Raw genomic sequence first — 26,400 nt, forward strand, 5'->3', positions numbered from 1 at the left:
TCCAAAGCCAACATTGCATTAAATCAATAATTGAATCTGAATATTTCGCTCTTGTCTTTTAAATATTCACACAATGACACTCACAGATTCTTATAAACATACATATGCCAGAAAAGCAGTTTACATTAGTCTTTGATCTGATATAGTCCTACGTCACCCTTTCGTACAACCCTTAGGGCTGTATACCTTGTAGTTTTTTGTTTTGAGTTTTTGAATCATTAGATTGTTTTATTTTTGGTATTAAAAGATGTGGCTTTTCGGTCTCGGGTTTCTTACGAAAACTTTATTTTACGTTTTCGGCTGACGTTTCGAAGGTCTATGCCTTCATCCTCGGAGCAACTATTGTTATAAAACATTACAATTATTTAAACAATCTTCGTCATTACACATACAATTACTTACAACGTTAACAAATGTTTTCTTAGTCAAGTGTTTACATTTAAACGTGAGAATGTTGATTTTGTTTAACCCTCTATACTGAAAGTATAACAAAATGAACGGAAACGGACTTTTTACAACTAACTATTGTATAAGATAATTTAAAATTCTAACTTACACTGTAACCTTCCACGCACATCACAACCAGACCGATTAATCCAATGTGAACTTTCTAATATGCTGCTGTAAACGAAGCTTATACTGTATTTAATTTGAGAGACGGAGAGAAAGAGAGCAAAAATTAGACGGTTACTGAGCAAGTGAATGCAAAATACCCGAATATGCCACATTTAAATTGTTCGTATCAGTTCTAAAATTAATTGTAAGTTGGTCTGTAAATATATGGCACATTTCAAGTATTTGCAGTGCTTGAACTCGATTATCTTGATTTAAAATCGTTACTTTAGATAGATCAAAATTATGATCATTATCTATCATGTGTACCATCAGCGCCGTCTTTTTAAACTCATCTTTTTTGTTACTCTCCGCATTGCCCGACGCATTAAACTCTTGATATCGTTTCATAAGTGAACGATGACCAGACAAACGTTGTTTGAGTTGTTGTGTTGTTAACCCAATGTATGCACTGTCGCAGTCTATGCAAGGTATGCGATAGATTACATTGCGCTTAAAAAGTTTTGGAGTCGGATCTTTTAATTTTGAAAACAAAATTGAATTTGTTTTCGAACACTTAAAACCCAATTTAACGTTTTTGAAGTTTCTGCGTATTATTCTTGCAAGTGCGGGAGTTAGAGAGTCAACGTGATGAAGAGATCGATAAACTTGCGGTGTATTCTCAGTGGTAACACTATTTCCATTTCCATTTGCCACTCTGTTCATCAAGCGGTTGACGAGAGCGATCGGGTAATTGTTTTTAGCCAAATACTCACGCACCGTTTTCTTCTTCTCTGCTAGCGGTTTGCATGTTGATAAGCGAAAAACTCGACTTATGAAACCGCTGGCCGTGTTAAGCTTCTGTGTTAGTGGGTGCAACGAAAGATAGTTTAAAATTCGTCCCGAAGAAACGGATTTCATGTACCAGTCGGTGACGATTTTTTGTTCCTCCGTTCTTATTAGAATCATATCTAAGTAGGGTAAACGGTTTTCATTTTCAACTTCACACGTGAATTGAATATGTGAGTCGTACGCGTTGAGAGCGTTCTTAACATGCTCAACTTTGTTGGGGGGAACAGCGGCTATCAAATCGTCCACGTATTTTTTAACAAATGGAATGGGAATATCGATCATCTTCAGCACATTGTCTAGTAGCGTTTCCATTACGAGGTCAGCAAGTGCCGGGGAGAGAGGATTCCCCATTGCAGTGCCTGCCAATTGCCGAAAGTACATGCCACGGAAAACGAAATAACTGGAGGAGAGATTAAATTCGATCAGTTTTATAAACATGTCTATGCATTTGATGGTTGTATTTTTCTCAATTGCACTCCAATTATTTCGCACCGCTTCAATTACCAAATGTCTTGGTATACACGTAAACAAGCTGACGACATCGAATGACACCAGTACATATTCTGGTGGTAAGCTTACATTGTTTATGAATGTGCAAAATTCATATGAATTTCGAACATTGTATTTGTTCTGATCTATCGATTGTCGTAATATGTTCGCCAGATATTTAGAGAGATCATAAGTTGGGCAATTAATGCATGATAGTATGACTCTGAGAGGGCTACCCGGCTTGTGAATTTTAGGTAGACCATAAATTCTGGGACAAGTAGCGTGATACGTGATCAACCTAGACTTGGTTTGTTGGTCGATCATTTTCTGATCGTACAGAGCATTCACCAGCTGGTTGTTTTTTGTTTGAATTTTGCTCGTGAGATCTGTATCAATCCGTTCGTATGTATTCACGTCGTCAACAAGGGTTTGCATTTTAGACTCATATTCGTTTCTATTCATTATAACTGTTTTGTTTCCCTTGTCGGCCGGTAAAATACATACGTCCGGATTGTCGCGTACGAACCTGCTGCTAATGTGATATGCTTCTGTCAGAAAACGATTGACTTGATCGGAATACGGGTTGATTAAACCGTTTTTTCTTTTGTATATATAATTTTGCATGACATTGGCAAGTTGGTTACGGTATGCTGCCTGTAACGTTTCGTCAGGTTCAAGTTTAATGATCGATTCTAAGTCTGCAATAATTTTGAAATAAGGAATTTCGCGATTATTCTCAAAGGGCAAGGCGAATTTTGAACCATAACCTAACAAAATCATCGTTTCGTTTGGAAGCGCTACATCCGTACTATTACATATAAAAGCTTCGTTTACAGTGATATTGATCGGGTTTTCAACTGATTTTTTGATTAATAATCGTTGAAACTTGTTTTCAGTTTTGCGTTTTGCTAAAAGGCCCTGTCTACGTAGGTAAGCTTCTTGCGATTGGAAGAAACTGGTGTAAATGTGCGAGGGGGTTACCTGTGTGATTTGAGCGGTGTAAGAGGCTTTTGTTTCTTCCAGCTGTTTGATTTTGTGGTAGCTGTCTTTTATCTCGATGTTCGAAATCGTTCGTTTGAAGTTGTTAATTGCTCTGTCCAACTGTCCTCGGTATGGGCTGGCATCTTCTAATAGTCCATTGATGCAGCGAAAGGACTGTTGGATGTGTGACGGGTAAAGGCCAAATTTCTTGCACCGTTGGAGAAAACTTTTCCGGGTAAGTTGTGCGCTGAGTTTTTTAACTGAGTCTGCGTAGTGCTTGAGTAATCTGCGTTGCGATGGCGGAAGACTATTGTAGAAGGTGTTCGGAGATTCACTAGGCGCCATTGTTGTTGTATGATAATTATAATAGACCGTTGTATTTGTATTAAAAGATGTGGCTTTTCGGTCTCGGGTTTCTTACGAAAACTTTATTTTACGTTTTCGGCTGACGTTTCGAAGGTCTATGCCTTCATCCTCGGAGCAACTATTGTTATAAAACATTACAATTATTTAAACAATCTTCGTCATTACACATACAATTACTTACAACGTTAACAAATGTTTTCTTAGTCAAGTGTTTACATTTAAACGTGAGAATGTTGATTTTGTTTAACCCTCTATACTGAAAGTATAACAAAATGAACGGAAACGGACTTTTTACAACTAACTATTGTATAAGATAATTTAAAATTCTAACTTACACTGTAACCTTCCACGCACATCACAACCAGACCGATTAATCCAATGTGAACTTTCTAATATGCTGCTGTAAACTGTTATTTTTGGTGTCATTTTTGTATTGTTATTAGGCCATTACAAATATTTTATAAAGTTGTTGTCCTTACGGTATTGGGCCAGTTGTGAAGGGGGGAGGGGGGCAAAAACCAGAGATCTTTTTAATCGAGCACAAAAATATGGATTTTAGGCATTTTTACTTAAAGTTTAAACGTGAAAGCCAAATTTATTCTTGCAGTTTCAAATTGCATTTTTGAGTGTATTATTTGAAACAAACTGGAATTTTCCTCTTCAAGTTGATATTTTTAATTTTTTTTTGACATTTTTCGTAGGTTCTATGGCATTTTACGGTATCTTTTCAACGTGTTTTTGACGTCTTTCGTCTCTTTATCCGTCAGTCATCTCTTTACCAACTTGTCATCACTGTTTCATCATCTTTTTCTCGGTCTTTTCGCCGCCTCTACCATCTTTTGATCATTTTTCTCGGTCTTTCTTTGGTCGTCCTTTCGTTATTTTATTGTTTTATTTTCGTCAACTTTTCGCCGTTTTTTGTAATCTCATTTTCTGCGTTTTCTTCGTATTCGTCCCCTTAATATCAGCTTTTCATGCTATTTTTGTCATATTTTTATTATGATTTCGTCGGTTGTTTATCGTTTTTTGTTTTTGATATTTTGTATTATCGTCTCCTTTTTTGTGATTTCCTTCGTTGTTTTGTCCTTTTTTCCTCGTTTTTTGTCGTCGGTTTGCCGTTTTTTGTTGTGTCTTTATCACTGTTTTACTATTTTTAGGTATCCTGTTTATTGTCAAGACAGAAAAAATATTATTTTTTGCTATATTGTCTTCCTTTTTGCATGTTTTGTCCCTTCTTCGTCTTTTCATCGTGTTTTTCGAAGTTTTGTCGCTGTTCTGGCGCTTTTTCATCGCATTTTTGTCTCATTTTCGTGATAGCTTTGAATTACTTTTGTATCTTTTTTGTTTACAAATTTTGGATATTTTTTTGTGTTATTTTTTGTAACATTTTTATAATATTTTCTTGTCATTTTTTGCTAACCTTTCTTACTTTAAAAATTCATAACTTTTGAACCGCTGAATCGATTTTGATGGTCGAATAGAAGATAGTTTTGTTTGATTATTAAATATATAATTTTCAGTTTTCCAGATATGAGCTTTTGAAGAAATAAAAATGCTAGTCCTATTGACTTTGTTAGCGTCTCTCAGTCGAAATGCAAAATTCATTCTCAAAATCGATTTATTTTTGCCCTCAGTTTTCTAGCTAAATTCCGTTTGTATTAAAAACAAATTCTGCCATAATTTAAATTATTCTTTTTCTTATGCTTTCTGTATCTAACAAATGTCAAATATGTTAAAGGAATCATAGTAAAGAAAGAAAAATAAAACAACGTGGAACTAGTATAACATTGTTGTTGTCTCCAACCGAGGGTGTTAATATTTACTACCTTTCAAAAATGAAAAACACTTGTTCGACAACAATATTAATTAATATAACTGTTGCCTATTTTCTCCTCCCGACTCATCAGCAGAAATCTTTCCCCCGGATTCCAGTCGCGTTGCTGTTTCATTTCCTTTTCCCAGCCAGCCACAACCTCCTCCTTCTCAAGCGAAGTGGTAAATCAAAAAAATTTTATGATAATTATTCGTCCAAACGCGCATCTCCGCAACTGCGCTGTCGTACGTTTTTTGTCGTCGGGCGCTGCTACTACCCTGTGCTTTGTTTCGCTATCATCGTTACCCGCTTTTCACTTTATTAATATTATGCGCGAGGCTGTCGCATTAATAATAACAGGCTGCGTCGTTAGTTCCTGACCTAGCTGGCTAGCTAGCTAGCTAGCCAGCTAGCTGGAGAGGGTGCTGCGGAACCATGCCGGGCGAGGGACAGACCCCATCGAATCATTGGTATTATCATAACAATGTCACGTCTTGCCCGGGAAGCCTGCCGAAAGGAGCTCACAACAGAACGACGGAGCAGGTCCATTTTTATCGCATGTCAAACCGCGATCCAAGCTCCTCTCCAAGTCCAAGAGCTGCCGGCTGATGAAGTTATTAAATCGACATTTTTACGTTATTTTCGCTTTTGGGACGATTGATTCGGGCGCAAGCACGGCAGCAATATCGGGGCTTAATCAGCTTACCGGTTGGTCAATTGACGAGCTTAGACCGCCCGATTTTGGACTTGTTGCTGTTTTTTTCTCTTGTTCGTTTCTTTTGTTTGTTTGACGGATTGAGACGGGGTGAGTGAGTCGTAAAGCGTGAAAACAAGCGTAGTGCTGACACTTCTAGAGCCTTCGCCGAAAAGGTGTCAAAATGCGTAACGGAACATGAAACCCGTTCGGAATGTTGTTGCGATTGACAATCCGACGTGAGACGCTATCACTACTAGGGCTGTCAAAGGGGGGCCATTTCGATGCGGTTTGATTTAATAGGTATTAACAGGCTGTTTTCCACGTTATCTCTTTTCAGGAAGCGAAGGACCACTGCACCTCGTCACCTTGCATCGAGGGTCGCTGTTTGAACACTCCGGGCGGATACTACTGTCACTGTCCGCCGGCGCGGGCCGGAAGGCACTGCGAGTTCCTCAGGACGCCGTGCAGCTCTCCTCCCTGTTCCAATGGTAAGTCCTGCACTATGTTCAACTCTTTCACAACACGCTCAGGTGACAAACCGGAAAGTTAATGGCTATCGTTTCCATAAAAATTGGAATATTTCTTTTCAATTATCTTGTTCTGGATTTTGGGCTACTGTCAGGGTGGTAGCTTTGTGCTTTACTGCGGTACTGTCAAATATTTAGAGACCGTTGTTGTGTCGGCATAATAGGTCCGGTCCAGTGGATGGCGGGAGGAAGTCAATTAAGCTTGGCTTCTATTTCTAGGAATCTCAGTTCCAATCTCGCACGGGCAGATCAAGTGATCCCATCATGCTGAACAACCCCGCACAGCAGGGATCGTAAAACGGTTCGTAATCCTTTCGCTTCGCGAGTCAACATATTTATTACTTTTTCTTCCAGCTGGTTGCGTTTCGATCGGGGGCTGCTAGAGAAGGTGGCCTCGGTATTCTCAATTATCGAGTCGATTTCGAAAACGAAAACACAATTAGAGTTACCGCTCCGGGAGGGTGATCCGCCCGCGAAGAGGACGTTAGTAAAGGGGTCTTGGGTGGAGCGAGAAGGAACACGTCTGTTAACATGCCTTCGTTGTCATGTTCGATGTCTTGGCAGGGAACAAATTACAACTCATGTTCTAGTCAACGATATCTTCCCGGGGTCGGTCTGCGGCAAGGTATCATAGTGGATCATCGCTCAGCTCAAGTCCCAGTGTTCATTTTTCAGCATCATCAACGTTGATTGAGAGATAGCTCTTTCGGTTCCGTATCGGTTCGGTATCGATTTGTGGGCTTCTCGGGCCGAATGGGACTCCCCGCGATGCGTTGATATGTTACCATACCGGCACTCGCAACACATAAATAGCAACATTTTCCAAGTGAAAGTTCCGCGCCTACTTAAATTAACAAGTTCGTTCCCATAGCCACGAGTGACAACGGCCACGAAACTGCGAGCCCCGAAGTTGCAATAATAAAGAGATTCTCGCGAGGGCGCGGACCGACTAAGCGCGAATCAAACCCGCGCAATATGGGCTCGATTTTCTCGGACTGTGAATGGGGTAAATGAAATGCGACGATTGGATCGTGATCGACAGATCCATCGGTAATGTTGACACGCGGGCTGCTGCCAACGCGCCGCTAGGATCGGCTACCGGTCGTAACAGGCGTAACGAGATCTGCTTTATGACGAAGCCTTTGTTTCCACATCGGATTCCATCAGATTGACACTGCCCGGAGGGGAAAAAATATAGCAACTTAAACCGGGACTGATTGTATAATATTAAGTTGTATGTCAAAACTGCCAATTTGCTGGGTGCTGGAGGGACAGAAATCGAAAGCCCATATTGGCAGTGCCCGTGCATGCGTTGATGAGGCGCGTGACAGTCACGCTAGCTGGAAGCCCTGATTGGGCGGAATTCCGTGGATTGTGGGAAAATTGCAATGCGAAATACCACTTAGCGGGTTGTCGTCGTCGTTAGATCGATTCATACGCGAGGAAAAGTAAACGAACTGGAAACTAGGACAATATCCATCCAACGCACTAAAAATCAGATAAATTCCAGTTGGTTTTGGAATAGTTTTTATATGATATTCATTTGACTTTACTTAATCTCCAACGATTTACACAAAAAGCAGCTTTTAAGACGGCTTCTGATCTCGACTTTTAGATGACTTTCAGACGACTTTCATCAAATGGCATTGAAATGGCCTTTCACGTGACCTTCAGATTATCACAAGACTTTTAGAAGAAGTTCAAATTACTTTCAGATAGTATTCAAATTAATTTCAGACAATAGTTAGGCGTTCTTAGGGCGCTAGGGATACTTCAGACGACTTTCCAAACGTCTTTTAGGCGATCTTCAGACAGCTTTCATACGATTTTCGTGCGACCATCAAACGACTTTCTGATGACTTTCAGGTGACTTGCAGGTGGTCTTCAAATGAGTTTCAAACAGGTTTCAGACAACTTTTAGGCCATTTTCAAACGACTTTCCGACAATTTTCAAGAATTTCAGGCGACCGTCAGATGAATTTCAGTTGACATTCAGGCGACTTGCAGATGGTTTTTCGATAACGGGTTTTAAATGGCTTTCAGGTGGCATTCAAACGGCTTTCGAACGTTTTCCTAACGCCTTTCAGACGAGTGTTGTCTGATGGCTTTCATTCAACTTTTTGGTGACATCCAGGCTACTGGATGATTTTCAATCGGCTTTCAGGAGACCTTCAGACGATATTCTGATGACTTTCGAGCAAGAATTTCAAACGACTCTTAAGTAATCTTCAAACGACTCAAAAATGCCTGTAGGTAAAGGGATTTTATGGAACCTTCGGACGAGATTTAAACTTTCAGGTGACTTGTAAATGATTTTTATGTGACTTACAAACGGCTTTCAGACGATTTACGACTAACAATTTTTAGAAAACTTTTTGTATCTTACCCTAAAGAATGGAATGCGCTCTCGAAAAATGAAACAGTCTCAAGGCAATTTGCGTTGCTTTGGTTTCAACCAACAATCTCTCAAGACAATCTCAGGAGAGTTGGTTGTCGACTCCAAAATCTTTGGAATACTCCACGCAGGACCCCAATTGCTTCTGAGTTTAGCTCAATTTACTTTCGCTTGAAGGCGAGACCGGCCAGCAGTGAGGGCTTACGTTTCTTTTTTTGTGTGCCCCTGCACGAAGGCTGTTCACATGGAGTTGATGGCGGATTTATCGGCAGAAAGGTTTCTTCAAACACTTCGCCGTTTTGTATTTCGAAGGGTAAATTGCTCGGGTTTGTATTCCGACAATGGCACAAATTTTGTCGGGGAAAGGCATAATCTCCAAGAGTTGATGCAACTGTTGAGAAGCGGAGATCATCACGACAAGGTATCAAACCACTGTACGGAAGAGGGGTTTCAGCGGCATTTCCACCCCCCGAGTGGGTCGCACTTCGGTGGGCTGTGGGAACCAGCAGTTCGTTCAGCAAAGTATCACATTCTGAGAGTACTTGGTGAGAATCCAGCCATATTGGAGGTTATAAGCACGTTGCTCGCTCAAGATGAGGGATGTTTGAACTCCTGACCAATCACATCTATCCCTGAAGATCCTGATAATTTACGGTCGCTAATACTAGCGCACTTTCTGGTTGGTTCCTCACTTCAAGCTTTCAATTGACTTGTAGATAACCTTTAGATGACTTTCAAACGGTTTTCAAACATCTTACAGAAAACTATCAAAAGATTTTCAGAAAACTTTCAACCGAACATTTCTCAGGCAGTTTTCAAACATCTTCCAAATCACTTTCAAGCGGTTTCCGGATGACTTTTAGATGTTATTCCAACGAGTTTCAGGCGGTTTTCAGAGGATCTTTAGACGGCAAAGGCTTTTGAGAGATTTCAGGTGACATTCAGGCGATTTTTAGTGTATGTTTGGGTTTGGTTGATTTTTTTCGGTGAGGAATGAAACAGTTTTATATTTTCTGCGTTACGTTACAGAAAATATAAAACTGTTTCATTCCTCACCGAAAAAAATCAACCAAACCCAAACATATAATTGAACGGTGATCCAAACATTCGAAAAAAAAAAAAAAAAAAAGAGATTTTTAGTGTAGACCAACCTTGTGTCTTTAGTCTTGACCTTGAAATGCAGTCAGGCATATGTATTAATATTAACCCACAACACCCACCAGCGCATGTGGCTCGCAGATACGTCGCTACCTTAATAAGGGGATTGTGCAGTCTCGTTTTGTCCAGCGCCTCTGTGGTTCAAAGGTGCATGAGTATCAGCGAGCCACATACCCTGGCGGATGTTGTGGGTTCGAATCCGGTTAGAATTTCAGATTACAGTTCCGATCCATTGCACCTTCCAGCGTTGGACAAAAGGTAGGAGTCACAACGACTACTTGTTAAGCATAGCTACCAATAGCCTTTCTGGTCTTTCCCCTCAATTCAAAACAAATTTTTTTCATTACTTTCCCCTACCGTCCCTTCATCAATTGTAAAACCGCCGTTTCAAAAAATCTCGGGTAATTTTTCAAATAGACCTATGTGACAATGAGAGATTCTCTTCGTGTCTCAACTCTTCCATTTTTTACGGCGATACTAATGCATTTTAACACATCAGCTTTGCATGAATCGGTTGCTAAATGTTTTGAAAATTTTCTTTTCTTTGCATTTATGTAGCCGTGAAAAGCGGAAGAGAGGAGACGCGAAGAGAAACTCTCAATGTCACATAGGTCTGTTTGAAAAATTACCCGAAAAATATTGATTTTTATGTGATTTTCGAACGAATTTCTGATGGTCTTTAGACGACTTTTAAAAAGACTTTCAGACAAACATTTAAAATGTTTTCAAGTTTCAGATGATTTTAGTTGACTTTCAGGTGACCTATAGACGGGTTTGGACGACTTTTAAACGGCTTTCAGAGAACTATACTGTTTGCAATTGATTTTCAGATGACTTTCAGATTACTTTCATACGACTTTTGGACCGTATATAAATGTCTCTTAACCGGTCAGGTAGTTTCAAGGTCGCCCGCTTAAGATTAGCTCCGGGGTATGATGCTGGTCTAACAAGCCAGTCATCGTCTGTTGGAATCTCGACTGGACGGTGCCGCTATATAGTTAATGGAATCTTTCCACTAGTCCCGTAATTTTTCTGTACTCTAATAAAACCGGCTGCAAAGTCTGTCGATAAAAAAGGGTCAAGTTCTTAGGATGTTTATATCCATGGCTTTGCTTTGCTTTTAGTTTCAAGGTACGATGCTGGTCTAACAAGCCACTCGTGGTACCTTCCGTGGAGAGTCACTAGAATTGTAGCACTAGCCCCGTAATTGTCCTGTACTCTAATAGCCGGTTCTCTTGGACGACTTTTAGCCTTGGACGAGACAGCTTTTAGACGACTTTCAGGTGACTTTCAAGTGGCATTCAAACGATTTTCAGAAGATCCACAGGAGGCTTTCAGACGTACAACTTTTAGACGACTTTTAGACAGCTTCTAAATAATTTTTGGATGACATTCAGATAGCTTCAGATGACATTGAAACGGCCTTTAGAGGGTAGTGGGAAGGCCTCCAACGAACTTTAAATGCCTTTTAGACGAATTTTTGACAACTTTCATATGACTCTTAGATGAGTGATTTCCAGATGACTTTCAAACAATATTCAGATGACTTTCAAACAATATTCAGATGACTTTCAAGCGATTTCATGATGATTTTCATACAACCTGCAGGCGATTTTCCGGTTACTTTCAGCTACAGATGACTTTTCTATGGCTTTTGGGTGGCTTCCAAAGGAAATGAAGGTCGATATTCAAATGACGGCTTTTAGATTACTTTTAGACGACTTTTCAACGACTTTTTACCGGCTTCCAAATCGTTTGTAGTCGGCTTCTGGATGTCTTTTATATGATATTTGTTGGGTCAGGATTCTATATGGGGCTTCGGGATCACTTTTACCTTCTTCTATTTTCAGCGCTTCTTCTTTTCAGGATCAGCGGATGCAGGCATTGGTAAGTATCTGGGAATTTACACTGGGCGAGTGAACAACCGGGTAAGTATTCTTCAAATAATATCACGAAATAATTCACTAATATTCTGGGGTAAGTATCAATCTTGAGTAAGGTTTATTCATAACAGGAGCAACTGTGCTAACTCGCGACGTTAATTCCAGCAAGTCTTCTAATTGTCTGAACACTGATAAACTATTTGCAGTCCCTTTTATCGGGAAAACAGGGCGGAAGCTGCAAACTGCAGCTGCACTAACTACAACTGCTAACTAAACTTCGTACAGAATATAATAATGAGTCTTTTATGTAAACAAATCATTATATCGAACTGTCATCTGAATGCTGCACAAGATTATTCTATTTAATGCTAGGTGGGAATACACAGGGTTGCCAATTAGTATGCAATGTACATTTGAACCGGTTCATCTGGTATGCAAACTAACATAACCGGCCACCTTGAAAATACATTTTTCAACTACGCTGTCTACAAGTTTCAGTTTAACAAAATTATAAATTCACTTCCTAATGTGCTCCTATTTTGCTGGATGCGCGGCAGTTCGGTAATCATTTTGGATCATTGCTCGTTACGGGATGTTCGGTGACACAAGGAAGCGGGCAAATTCGCGATACAGATCGCTTCAATATTCCGGCTGACGTTCGTAGTGTAGCAACTCGGGTGATGTTGTCAGGACCAGGATGGATTGCTAGAACTCTGGCCAATGGCCATCGTGCTGGTGGAAGCGAGTCGTCTTTGAGAATTACCACCGAGCCGACGTCGAGAGTGTAACGATCGGGATTAATGCTGTACTGGGTTTGAAGCTGCTTGAGATACTCATTCCTCCATCGGTACCAGAATCGTTGTGAATAAGCTTGAACTCGTTGATACTGGCTAAGCCGGTTCATAGGCACGTTTCTAACATCTGGCTCGGGAAGCGGACGAATCATGTTTTTGACCAGAAAGTGCGCCGGAGTCAGCGCAGACAAGTCGTTGGGGTCTTCTGAAAGTGGCGTGAGCGGGCGGGAATTCATGCAACCTTCAACAGCAGTTAATACAGTTGTAAGTTCTTCGTAGGATAGAGTTGCGGTTCCGAGCTGGCGAATAAGATGCTTTTTGGCTACCTTCACAGCGGCCTCCCAAAGGCCCCCGAAATTCGGGGAGCGGGGGGGAATGAGATGCCATTGGATGTGATCTTCAGCTAGATGTTTCGATATGCGTTCTTGCTCCGGTCCTGGTTGAAGCATGATGTACAGTTGATGCAGGGTATTCTTTGCTCCGATGAAATTGGTACCATTATCGGAATATATGTGCGACGGTTTATTTCTCCTCCAAATGAAACGGTCGAGGGCCATGAGAAAGGTGTTCGTTGATAGATCGCCCACCAACTCAAGGTGAACGGCTTTTGTTGCAAGACAAACGAATACTGCGACGTAGCATTTCCTTGCTGCTGCTCTGCGATGGGTAGGTTTCAAATACAGGGGTCCGCAGTAATCTACACCAGTGTGACAGAATGCTTCACTGGCGGTAACTCGGCCAACTGGTAGCTGTCCGATGGGTTGTTGTATGGGACGGGGATTTGCTTTGCTGCATCTGAAACAATTTCGTATGACATTGTGCACTGCTCTCCTTCCATTCAAAGGCCAAAATTCATCCCTAACGACAGCCAAAGTCATACTGTTGCCGCCGTGTAACACTTTGCGATGATGAAAGTTGATTAGCAGCTTTGCAAACGGGTGGAATCCGGGAATAACTATTTGATGTTTCACACTATATGGTTCGTCGGACAGGCGCAACCGACCACCGACGCGAATTATACCTTGTGCATCCAGAAACGGGCTGAGAAGACGAATGTGAGATCGTGTTGCTACTCTGCTACCTCTGCGCAAATTTTTGATTTCTTCGGGAAATGATTCGGCCTGAACCAATTTTACCAAAACAAATTTTGCAGTTTCCAACTCTTCCACAGTGAGAATCGGTTCGCGAACTCGATAGGTTTGATTTTGTTCACGTGCATTTCGGGCAAATCGTAAACAGAAACCGACGACATTGAGAAGGCGCTGGTACGACGAGAATCGTAGAAATAACGGGTTGGGAGTATTTTCTTGCGCAATTGACACTGCTACAGGTCTTATTTCCATTTCTTCTACTGGGTTCGGGTCCAAAACAGGTTGCTGCACAGGCCATTTCGATTTGGGTAAGGATAACCAGCTAGGTCCATGTTTCCATTTATTGCTAAGGACTAACTCGTCAGCAGGAAAACCGCGGGAAACCATGTCCGCGGGGTTGTCGGCGCCAGCTACGTGCGCCCAGGTTGAACCGTGGGTTGTTGACTGGATAGTTGAAACTCTATTTGCGATGAAAGTTTTCCAAGTTCGAGGAGGCGCTTTCAACCACTGCAGGACTACAGTTGAATCGGTCCAGAAGTAAACTGCGCTAAAATTCACTTCCAGCGCAGCGATAATTTTTTCATATAAACAGGAACCAAGCAGCGCCGCGCATAGTTCCAGGCGGGGAATTGTAATTCGCTTAAGGGGAGCTACTTTTGATTTCGATGCCAATAAACTGATTTTAACTTCGCCGTCGATAGATTCGGATCGAACATATATGCATGCGCCATAAGCTGCTTCTGACGCATCTGCAAAACAATGTAGCTCAACGGAAGAAAACTGGGGCAGGAAGGCAAAACGATCGATCCGAAAATTACGAAGATCCGGGAGATTTTGGCAGAACGTCGACCACTTCGTTTGAAATTCCGGCGTTACTTCCTCGTCCCATTTCAAAGATAAGAGCCATAAATGTTGCAATAGGATTTTTGCCTGGACGATTACGGGAGCGATCAGGCCTAACGGGTCGAAAAGCTGGGCGATAGTTGAAAGTACGCTGCGCTTAGTTGCTGGGCCATTGTGCAGATTTACAGCAACGTCGAAGCTGAACAAGTCGCTTGCCGGTTCCCAACTGATTCCCAGCGTCTTGATTGTTCCCTCCGAATCAAATTTGTGGGATGTTTTTGTTCCCAGCAGTTCTTGTGGGAGGTCAGCTAGTGCTTTAGGGTCGTTCGAGTTCCATTTACGAAGACAGAAGCCACCCTTCTGCAATAGCTCGTTGAGTTCGTTGCGCAGCTGGATCGCCTGCTCTACTGAATGTTCCCCACCAATGAAATCATCGACGTACATACATTTTTTGACTGATGGGCCAGCCTTGGGAAACAGGTTACCTTCATCATTCACCAGTTGGTGCAGGGTTCGGGTTGCCAAGAACGAGGAGGGGGCGAGACCATAGGTTACCGTCGAAAGTTCATATGTGCCAATGGGTTGCGTACTGTTGAATCGCCAAAAGATCCGCTGCAGCCGGCGGTCTACTGGGTGTATCAAAACTTGGCGGTACATTTTTTCGATGTCCGCTACAAGCGCGATCGGGAATTTGCGAAATCGTAGAATGTTGCTTAGTAGCTCATCCTGCACTACCGGGCCAACAAGCAGGGCGTCGTTAAGCGAATGTCCGGATTTAGATCTCGCGGAACCATCAAATACCACTCGCACTTTAGTGGTGGTACTGGAAGTTTTGATTACAGGGTGATGCGGGAGATAGAAAGCTTCGGGACCGTCCAAATGGTCCTCGGGAATGGCACGCATATGCTCCAGGGAAATATATTCGGCCATGAAATCACAATATTGTTGCTTAAGGTCAGCGTCCTTTTCTAATTTCTGCTCCAGCCACTTGAAACGTCGTAATGCGTTGAACTTCGAACCTCCAATCAGCTGTTCGAATTTAGACTGTTTCGGTAATCGAACGATGTATCTTCCGGTAGCATCTCGGGTTGTCGTGGCAGAAAAAAGGTCTTCGCACTCTTGCTCGGTGATCGAATAATTTGTTTTACTGACTTCTTCTACAGCCCAAAAACGCTCGAGCAGTTTGTCGACTGATGTAACTGTCGCCACATGACAAGTTACTGGTGCTTGCTGGGCTTCTTCAGCGGGTATTGTGGTCTTGCCTGTTACTATCCAACCAAACACAGACTCAACTAACAGGGATTTGTTAGTAGCCAATCGCAGCCGACCTTCCAACAGTTGCGTATAGAAATCACCGGCACCAATAATCAGATCGATCCTACGACTAACGTTGAACTCGGGATCGGCGAGTTGTATTCCATCGGGAATTTTCCATTGTGAAACAGTGTACGATCTGGGAGGTGTGTCACTGGTCACTTTTCGTAGGACCAAGAAATCAAGAGTGTCCTTGAATCCAGTAACTCGGGAACGGATTTCAGCGCGGATTTGATATTTTGAATTGGTTGTTATACCATCCACGCCTGCAATGGGCACGTTAACAATTTTTCGAGGAAGATGCAATTGCTGGCATAAATGCTCACTGATCGCGTTAGGCTGCGATCCAGTATCCAACAGGGCTCGGGCTATATGCTCCTGACCGTAGGCATCAACTATTAAAAGAACAACGGTCGACAGGATAACGTTTCCGCTAGTTTCCTTTGCAGCAGCATTTAACTGAACTGGATCGGGTGAAAACGGGGTAGCAACTGCGGTAGCAATCTGAAAAGCGCCAGGCGGTGCACGATCAGCAACGGGGTCGTTTTCTGCAGACCGGAAAGGACCGGGATGAATCATGGAATGATGTCGTTTATGGCAGTGCCTGCAACGGTATTTGGACCGACAGGTCCGGGCAAAATGGTCACTTCGAAAGCAGTTGCTGCACAGTTTTTTATCGGTAAGCACTTTGAGACGGCCCTTTACGTCTAATCCGTTAAAAACAGGACATTCAACCATGGGATGTTTGTCTCTTTCACAAGCGGGACAGGGCGGGAACATCTTCGGAGCAGCTTCGGTCATGGCATTGGTGTTCACGCGGAACTGGAAGGGTTTCCTATTTCCTGAATGCTGGCCACCGGACTTGGGGTTGCCGTGTTGGGGACGGTTGATGAGAATGTTCTCTAGTACACGGGTTCTCTTTAGCAAAAATTCAATCAACTTAGTGTACGTGGGTTGTTCTTCCGATGAGACTGATTCCTCCCATGCCTGCAATGATGCGTCATCCAGCTTATCTTCCAAAAGCTCTATCAGTATAGAACTGAAATGTTCAACGGGTTCGCCTAATTGCTGCAGCACCTTTACATGACGTTGAAAGTCGTCCACGATTTTATGCAGAGCATCGACGTTACTGTTCAGGATCTTCGGGTATTTCAAAAGCGCTCGAATGTGCTTCTTGCGTAGTATTGCCTTATTGGAATAGCGCTTGACAAGGGTATCCCATGCCACCGAATAATTTGCTGCAGTAATAGTAATAGACTGGATCAGATTGGCAGCCTCTCCCTTCAAGGCCGCACGGAGATAATGGAACTTCTGCACACAAGAAATTTCTGTTGAGGCATGAATCATCGAAACGAACGTATCGTGGAACGTCAGCCAATTGTTGAAATCTCCATCAAATTCTGGCAGCGTTATCGTTGGCAATTTCACATTTGCTAGACCGGACGGGATGAGCTGGGGTTCTGAAGCTGACGTTTGCGCAACAGGAGCGGGGACTGGCGGGGGCATCTTTGAGATCAGGCTGGCTTTGATGCGAAAATACTGCTCTTCTATTTTTGCTCGACATTCCATGTTCGCAATTAAAAACTGCTCGCTATCATCTAGCTGTTCGTATTCCGACTGGATCATCTCGAACGCTTCATTTAGCTTTTCTAAGCGTTCGAGTCGTAGAGGCACTTCATATTGATGCTCATCTGGAGCGTAATTCACTAGAAATTCATCCATGCGCTTCAACGCTTCCACCACATTTTTCCGCTTCAACTCTTTAGCTTTCATTTTCTTTTCGGCAGGCATTTTAACAGTCGACATCAGAACGGGAACGGTTTCGAGCACGTTTCTGGAACCAAAAGAGACCCAGGAAGTACCGCAAAAAGGATTTTATTTTACTTTGGAAAGGTACTCACCTGGTACCTCTTCCAAAGAGGCCTTGTATTTTTACAAAAAAAATTACAAAAAATGTTGAGCTGCTATTCGGGCGACTAACTCTTCCGCTGCGGGTCCAACTGGTACGCAATAGCAGGAAAAATCGTTGAAACCAAGCGCCAAGAACGATGTCCAGCACGCGGTTTACGAAACTTGAGGTTATGTTTCCTCTCTTTCACTCAGGCAGCGAGACGGGCTTCAAACTAGAGGTTACGTTCCTCTCCTCTTTTGCACGTGCGACGAGTAACCTAACTTTCTCACGAGGTACCTTGTTACCCTCGTGCTGGAACGGATTGGGAAAATATCACTGTGATCCGGGTTGAGGTTAGGTTCCCTCTTTGTTCTCCACATGCAGCGGGTAAACTAGTTTTTCACGGGTTTTTCGCGGGTTTTTCACGAGGCTCTTTGTTACCCTCGTGTTGGGACTTTACGTTGTGTGTAATGATTTTTCACTCGCGACAGATCTGGATAGAAATCCTGGTCACGGCACCAGAATGTTGGGTCAGGATTCTATATGGGGCTTCGGGATCACTTTTACCTTCTTCTATTTTCAGCGCTTCTTCTTTTCAGGATCAGCGGATGCAGGCATTGGTAAGTATCTGGGAATTTACACTGGGCGAGTGAACAACCGGGTAAGTATTCTTCAAATAATATCACGAAATAATTCACTAATATTCTGGGGTAAGTATCAATCTTGAGTAAGGTTTATTCATAACAGGAGCAACTGTGCTAACTCGCGACGTTAATTCCAGCAAGTCTTCTAATTGTCTGAACACTGATAAACTATTTGCAGTCCCTTTTATCGGGAAAACAGGGCGGAAGCTGCAAACTGCAGCTGCACTAACTACAACTGCTAACTAAACTTCGTACAGAATATAATAATGAGTCTTTTAAGTAAACAAATCATTATATCGAACTGTCATCTGAATGCTGCACAAGATTATTCTATTTAATGCTAGGTGGGAATACACAGGGTTGCCAATTAGTATGCAATGTACATTTGAACCGGTTCATCTGGTATGCAAACTAACAATATTGAATGGCTTTTTTACGGGTTCCAGAGGGCTTTAAAAGGTTTCTGACAATTTCGGGCAAGCTCAGGTGACTTCCTGTTGGCTTACATACAATCTTTGTGCGACTTTCTGACAAACATCAGAAGACTTTCTGATGGTCAGACTAATTGCAGACGGCCTTCAAACGATTTTTAAACGATGTTCAGATGTCTTTGAGTCGACTTTTTGACAATATTCGGATGACTTTTGGTAGTTTTCAGATACCTCACAGACGACCTTCACTTTTTCGTGTGAATTTCCAGTTATTTTTAGATAAATTTCAAGACTTTCAGAAAATCTTCAATTGATTTTTCAGTTGACTTTTTAAGGTGACTTACACACAGCTTTTGGACCTCTTAAAAACGGTTTTTAGATGACCGTCAGACAATTTCCATATAACTTTTATACGACTTTAAAGCGTGATGATTTTCAGATAACTTTGAAATTATTTTTAAGCAATTCTCAATTTCCATTCGACTTTTGACTTTCAGATTTCGAAGCACTTTCTAGACGACTTTTTGACGATTTTCAGGTGACTTTCAAATGATTTTCTGTGGCGACCTTTGGACGATTTTTTCAAAGTGCTTTCAGGCGATTCTTAGACGATTTGCAGATATTTTAAGGCGACTTCTAAAAAACTTTCAGGAGCTTTGAGAAAATCTTCAGACGACTTTTAAACGGCTTTCAAACGACTTTCTAATGGCTTCCAAACCGTTTTGCGGCAACTTTCTCTTGGCTTACATACAATCTTTGTGCGACTCTCTGACAAACATCAGAGGACTTTCTGATGGTCAGACCAATTGCAGACGGTTTTCAAACGATTTTCAAACAAACAACCACCTTTAAACGATGTCCAGTTGACTTTGAGTCGACTTTTTGACAATATTCGGATGACTTTTGGTAGTTTTCAGATGGCTCTCAGACGACCTTCAAACGGCATCACATCCAAAGGTTTTAGAGAATTTCAGGTGTTTTTGGTGCGAATTTCCAGTTGTTTGTAGATAAATTTCAAAAGACTTTCAGGAAATCTTCAAATGATTTTTCAGTTGATCCTTTAAGGTGACTTACAGACAGCTTTTGGACGACTTTAAAATGGTTTTTAGAAGACCGTCAGACAAGTTCCATATAACTTTTATACGACTTTAAAATGTCTCACAGACAACTATTAGACATACATTTTTCAGCCGGCTTTCCAACGTCTACCAAATGCCTTTTAGATGGTTTTTGAGTGATTTATTAGATGACTTTCTAACGACCTTTAGTGGGGTTTCAGGCGACTTTTGATACGATATTAAAATCACTTCTAATCGGCTTTTAGACGACTTTCAAATGGCATTCGAACGGTCTTCTGAGAATCTTTAGCGATTTTGGACAACGTTTTCAACAATTTTCGGGTGACCTTCAGATAATTTTCAAACATATTTTTAGAATTTGAACGAAATTTTGGACAATTTTTAGGCGATTTACAGATAACTTTAAAATTATTTTTAAGCTATTCTCAACAAATAAATTATTCGTGCAACGTAAGAGCACCACAATCACTAGACACAATCGCGAACAAGACACTTCTAACTCTTACTTTCCATTCGACGATGACTTTCAGATTTCGAAGCACTTTCTAGACGACTTTTTGACGATTTTCAGGTGACTTCCAAATGACTTTCTGAGGCGTCCTTCGGATTCTTAGGCAGTTTGCGGATGTTTTAGGGCTTGGAAGTCGCCTTTCAGGAGCTTTGAGATAACCTTCAGACGACTTTCTGATGGCTTTCATATGACTTCCATAGCTTCTAGGCGACTTATATACGATCTTCGAACGATTTTCAAATGACTTAAGCGAATTTCAAGAAATTTTCAAATAACTATCAGACAACTAACAGATTACTCTTAGATGTCTCTCAGACGACTTTCAAGCTACCCGGAGACGACTTTCAAATGGCTTTCATACGACGTAAGACGGCTTCTGGACGACTTTTACATGTTCAGCTGGTTTTCAGGCGACATTCAAATTTCAAATGGCCTTCAGAGAGATTTCAGATTACCTTCCAAATAACTTTTAAGTGACCTTCAGAAGTTTTTCAAACGACTTCCAGATGACTTTTTGCTGACATTATTCGACAACGACTTCCAAACATCTCTCAGATGACTTTCAAAACACTATCAAACGACCTTGAGCCAACTTTATTTAAATAGTCGGTTTTAAGCCAGACTGGATCGAATTGCAACATTTTAAAACATGAGCTAATGACAGTAAACGAACCAGTTTCAGATTACATAAATGTTGGTCACAGCCAGAGATGTGAGATGATTTCGAACGATACAACGCTGCAAACAATACAGAGCAGAAAACTTTGAACTCGAAATTCGGATTTTGTCACTTAATTTGATCAGACTTAACACCGACCATGATGGCATTTCCGAACGGCTTCCGAATGAGATCTGGACATCGTTTAGACGATACATCCAGATACCTTTCAGGTGACTTTCAGGTGGCTGCTAGGCGACTTTCAAACGACTTTCAGCTGGTTGAAAAATGACAGCAATTAATGCAACTCTGTATCATGGGCGTGGTTGATGGATATGAGAGAGAACAAAGATTACCAATGGAAAAGCTCTCCGATTTTTTCGGACATCGCTTATTTCAAAAGTTTATAACGATTGAACGAATCATTTTTAGGAAAATGTTAGCAAATTCATAGAAATGAATGAAAAACTCAGAAATTATTTTAAACAGCAGTTTTTTACGATCGACGGAGAGGATAGTAGGAGAAAGTGATGAAACAAAGGTGTTTATAGTAACCAAACAGAGTGAGACAAGACGTGAAGAGAAAAGAGCGGAAAAATATGTAAGAGAGGGTCATTGAAGCAACGCTTTTTAAGTATGTGTACCGTTTCTCTTTACCCAAGCTAGGGGTCCGCTGATCAAACCATAATGGGAGCAAATTAGAACCGGCTTCGAACTTAACTCCTTAGCCCTGTGAATCACAGATATTGGTGAACCTTTGAACCACAGCGGACTGAACCCTGTATGTTTGTAAGCTGCCACAACATACTTTTTGTCCTTAAAATTTGTGTCAGCCAATCAACCAACAGCTCAAAATGATCTAATCACCTTCTGTGGCTCTGCAGTTTGCTCTTCAATGCATCGTTCGTTGCGAACATGGAACCTTGGGTAATTTCAAAATTCACACGATAATAAAATATGCAAATCGTCATCTTCCTCATTCGTATTCGCGTTCGTCGTCTTGAATTATTGTTCCTTTATTGCAAAACACAGGCTCTTCCAAGGATTCCGGCGTCCGGGTGGATCAGGGTAGTGCACCCCGACGGTGTGTCGTGAGTAATTAGTTCTACCATAAATGATCGATTAAAAACATCATCCGCCATGCAACTGGCACCGGCTAGCTAATGGCATTATGATTCGGTCGGTTGGTCGGTCGGTCGGTTCGGATGCTGGGTGTGTTGTTAGCGTGTTTATAGAGTTAATGGCACCCCTGCCGTTGCTGCGGCTGCTGGTGCTGCTGCTTCTGATGTCGATGATGATCAAAAAGTCCAACACCGGGATAACGACGAATAAAAAAAACACGGAGAAGGAGAGGCAGTCTGAAGGAGGACGCGGAACACAAAATGAATACATACACTTTTTCTTTGGTTATTTTTATGATAAATCACTTACAACTTATTCACCCGAAAGAATTCCCGTTTTCCGTTGCCGGTACAACTGAATGAGTGAGTGCGAACAGAAATTAATATTTGTCATGTCTTATTATTAAACTTGTGCTGCTACACAACGACGACGACGACGACAGACTTGAAAACGGAAAGACATTGTAGCCATGGTAATCTAACCAAACCAGCCAGCCAAGGAGGCTGGCTGACAGTTCACACCGGAGATCGGCCGCGGGTTGCTGCGTTTGCACTGAGATACAAAAATGTGTAGAGGCGGCGGAGAGGCAGAAGGAGAAAAACAGAAATTACCTTATTTGCTCAAGAAAATTGAAAAATTAAACACTTTTCTATTTAACGATGTTTGATTTGAAGACGTGTGAGCGAGCGGAGCGGCAGCGGAGAATGCGCGAGAGATGGGAAAAACAAAAGAATGGCGCTGGGCAAATACCGATTCTGTGGCTTAGCAGGCTCCGGCTAGGCACAAGGGAAACGAAATTGTTCCGTAATTACTGGCCGCTAGGAAGAAGAAGAACCGCGCCCCGGGGGGGGGGGGGGGGGGAGTGAGTGCGCGCTGACAAATCATGCCATTTCTTGCACTGGGATAATAAAAAGTTGATAAAGCAGTTTCAGAAGCCAACACGCCATCATAATCACATTGTTCGAGCATTTTTCCTCGCCTGCCGCGCAGCGCGGGAGCAAACGAAAAAAAAACCGGAGGTTCCTCACTAATGAAGTAATTTTGCAATTTATTTACTTTATGCATTAATCGGTTTTCGCACGATGGCAACCCTGCGCGGGTTGCGGGTTCGAAACGAAACGGCAGCCATTAATTTCCGACTAATTGCACTTTTTGGTGCGACGACAAGAAAGGAAGAAATCTGGATGACAAATTACTAAATGTGTTTTTCTTTTCGTATTCTGTTTTTTTGTTCATGTCCGACAATAGATGGCTGTACTATGCCGATGACGAATGAATCCTCGATCAACGCGGCCATCATGACCCCGTGCAGTGGACGTGGGAAATGTGAATCTAACGCGCTCGGATCGAGCTGCATGTGCCAGCCCGGTTTCACGGGGAGTTTCTGTCAGCACAGTGAGTGATTCGTTTGTTCCGGGTTAATTAAGCTGCATGCTAAACTGTTTCGTTTTTTTTTCTTCTTTCTATTCGATTCAAACGCAGATGTTAATGAGTGTATTTCGAATCCATGTAAACATAACGGAATTTGCATCGACGGAGATGCGGATTTCAGCTGCGAGTGTCCTCCTGGTTGGACTGGACGAACCTGTGCCGAGCGAGCCGTACAGTGTCAGCAGGGCCAGTGCTTGAACGGTGGTTCCTGCATATTGTCACCGATTTCCGGTATCTCGCAGTGCCGCTGTACGCTCGGCTGGGGTGGACCGTTCTGCAACGAACCGGTCGATCAGTGCCAGGGGCAGCCGTGTCATAATGGCGGTACCTGCGAGTCCGGTCCCGGATGGTTCCGATGTCTGTGCGCGAGAGGTTTCTCCGGACCGGACTGCCGCATCAATGTGAACGAGTGTTCGCCCCAACCCTGTCTAGGAGGGGCCACCTGTAAAGACGGAATCGGTGGATTCACCTGCATCTGTCCCGTCGGACGCAGAGGCGTGCGTTGTGAAATTCGTAAGTATTTGTTTGGGTCGAATAACCGGGCAATCATAACCTCACAATTTCCCACTTAAATTCGCAGTACTTTCGGACCCCTCGTCGGTTTGCTCGAACACAACCACAAATTCTCCGTACGATCCGCTGGTGGATCGTGACACTCCAACCGTGATCGACGAAAGTAACTGCAACTCGTGCGTCTGTGCCAATGGCAAGCCACGCTGCTCGAATCTGTGGTGTGGCCTGAAGAACTGCTTGAACAGGAATCTCTCGAATCACGCCTGCGAAACCCATCAAGTTTGTGTCCCGGCAGCTCAGGAAAGCTGCCTTTCGCCACCGTGCGCTCCCCGAGGCGACTGCCGGACGTTCGAACCTTCACGGAGGGTCGCTCCTCCACGCATTCCAGCTCCGACCGACTGCTGGCCCAATCAGGTAAGACTATCTTCGACTAACTAGAAGTGCGTGCATCCAGGATTAACTCAATTCGAATTCAAACAGGCAACGTTGGGCTCGCAGTGTGCTCGAATCTCCATCCTGCTGGAGTTGAACCGATTAGCTAGAGGAACATCCGTCGATGGTCTGTGCCACATTCTACGGTTACAGCTTGGCGAAAAGCTGATCAAGAATCCTTCGTTCGACGTTTCCGTCTTCATTGTGGTTCTCTGCGATCTTAAAGTGGGAACCAACGACACAATCGAAGTGACTTTGGTAAGTAATTACTGCGAGAATGTTGCAGAAAAGTATTCTAAATGATTTTTTATTTCATCACAACAGTCAACTCCAACGGATAGCAATACCAGTTCGGGATCGCTTCCGGAAGTGGTTCGACTGCTAGCGGAAATCCTCTCCCGCCAGCAGGGCATCCAGAACGATTCGTTCCAAACGGACATCACCGAGGCAGCGCCACTAACTTCGATCTTGGAAGTCAAAGTGGAAACGGCCCTCATCAACGAGACCGGCAGTGATTCGAACTACCTGATCGCGTTCGGATTTGGAATTGCCATCGTTGCCCTGTGTCTGGGAGCTTTCGTTGCCCTCATATGGCGACAGAAGATCCACAGCCATTCCGGCTCGGGAACGAATCTTACTCCACATCTGGACCTATCTCGGGGTCACGAGGAAGAGAAAAGCAATAACCTGCAAAACGAGGAGAACTTTCGGCGGTACGCGAATCCGTTGAAGGGCAGCGTCAGCTCTCTGCGTGGTGCGATGGAGCTGAGCCTCAATCCGGCACCGGAAATCAACCAAATCGCCGGACCAAGCAGTGCACTGCACCGATCTCAGCAGCTGTATCCGAGCTGCGGCTCCGATGCTGCCGAGTACGAGAAAGATCCGGACAAGCAGAAAGCTGCCAACCGGAACTCGCACATTTTGCTGCACAAAACGCAGAACGCCGACGTCACCAAGAACATCGTCAGCTCGATCGAGAGCCAACACAAAGACTTCGGCAAGCGAAGCATCAACGATCACACGGCGTCCTCGGTGGTGATGTTGGGGACGACGCCCTCGCCAAGCGTGAGTTCCCAACCGGCTGCCGTCGCCGCCGCCGCCCCCGTCACCGCTGCCACCATCTCCACAGTTGCCCCGGCCGGTGTTGCAACAACCCTAAGTAGTACTCCAGTCGTGCCCAGCAGCACGACGACGATATCCGAATCCGATGTTCTCACTGTACATGTGTAAGTGAAATCTTCTTTTTCCATATCTATGATAGATGTAGGTCGCGTTTACAACGAATAGGAACCACTCAGCTGCGTCGCGCTGAATGAAAAAGAGATTCTCATCTTAATAGGACTATTTTTATGAAAATTATAAAGAAAAAAGAAACGTATTTATTTGCCTTCCTAGCAATCTAAGACTATCCTTTGTTGACATTGTGTTTCACAGCAGTGCGTGTAAATATAGCGAATAGCTGATTTATGACGAGTGAGCGAATGGAAGCGAGCGCAATTCGTGCAATGCAAATGACTTTTATTTTATTCTAAATTATAAAAAAACGTTCCCGCCAACACGCCCCTTTGGTGGGAAGAGTAAAATTTCCGTACTTTCTTCCATTGGTTTTGCGTTTTTGCCGGCAAAACAATGGGACCCGATTTAACTGTGTAACTTTGGAACTAACAAACGAAGTCGATTAAGAAGTGCAGACAAGTGTACAGTTAAATGTAATGTGATATTAAGTAAGGAGCAGTACTATTTTTAGGCAACAGTGGAGAAGAGAAAACAATTAAAATCGATTCTTTAACGGTTTAAAGAAACTTACCCCAGCTGTCATCGACAAAAGAGGACCACAGCCTCTGTTGCGCCATCTGTAACAAGCGAGAAAAATAAACGAAAAAAAAAAAATTATTAAATTGCAGACTAATTTTTACAACTAGCCAGTAAGCAA

At 42.8% G+C, this 26,400-nt stretch overlaps 1 protein-coding gene across 1 annotated transcript in view; it reads left to right on the forward strand.

Annotated features, from left to right (window-relative positions):
• The window catches only part of LOC128735838 (protein serrate), a 139,230-nt gene extending 113,533 nt beyond the window's left edge, over positions 1–25,697 (forward strand). The window contains exons 14-19 of the mRNA XM_053830324.1: positions 6,088–6,238; positions 23,340–23,486; positions 23,574–24,035; positions 24,103–24,449; positions 24,516–24,725; positions 24,792–25,697. Coding sequence (XP_053686299.1) covers positions 6,088–6,238; positions 23,340–23,486; positions 23,574–24,035; positions 24,103–24,449; positions 24,516–24,725; positions 24,792–25,697 — 2,223 coding nt within the window. The remainder of the gene's footprint in view (positions 1–6,087; positions 6,239–23,339; positions 23,487–23,573; positions 24,036–24,102; positions 24,450–24,515; positions 24,726–24,791) is intronic.
• Positions 25,698–26,400: the final 703 nt, after the last annotated feature.

Source organism: Sabethes cyaneus, chromosome 1 (genome assembly GCF_943734655.1).
Source record: "Sabethes cyaneus chromosome 1, idSabCyanKW18_F2, whole genome shotgun sequence".
NCBI classification, from domain to species: domain Eukaryota; kingdom Metazoa; phylum Arthropoda; class Insecta; order Diptera; family Culicidae; genus Sabethes; species Sabethes cyaneus.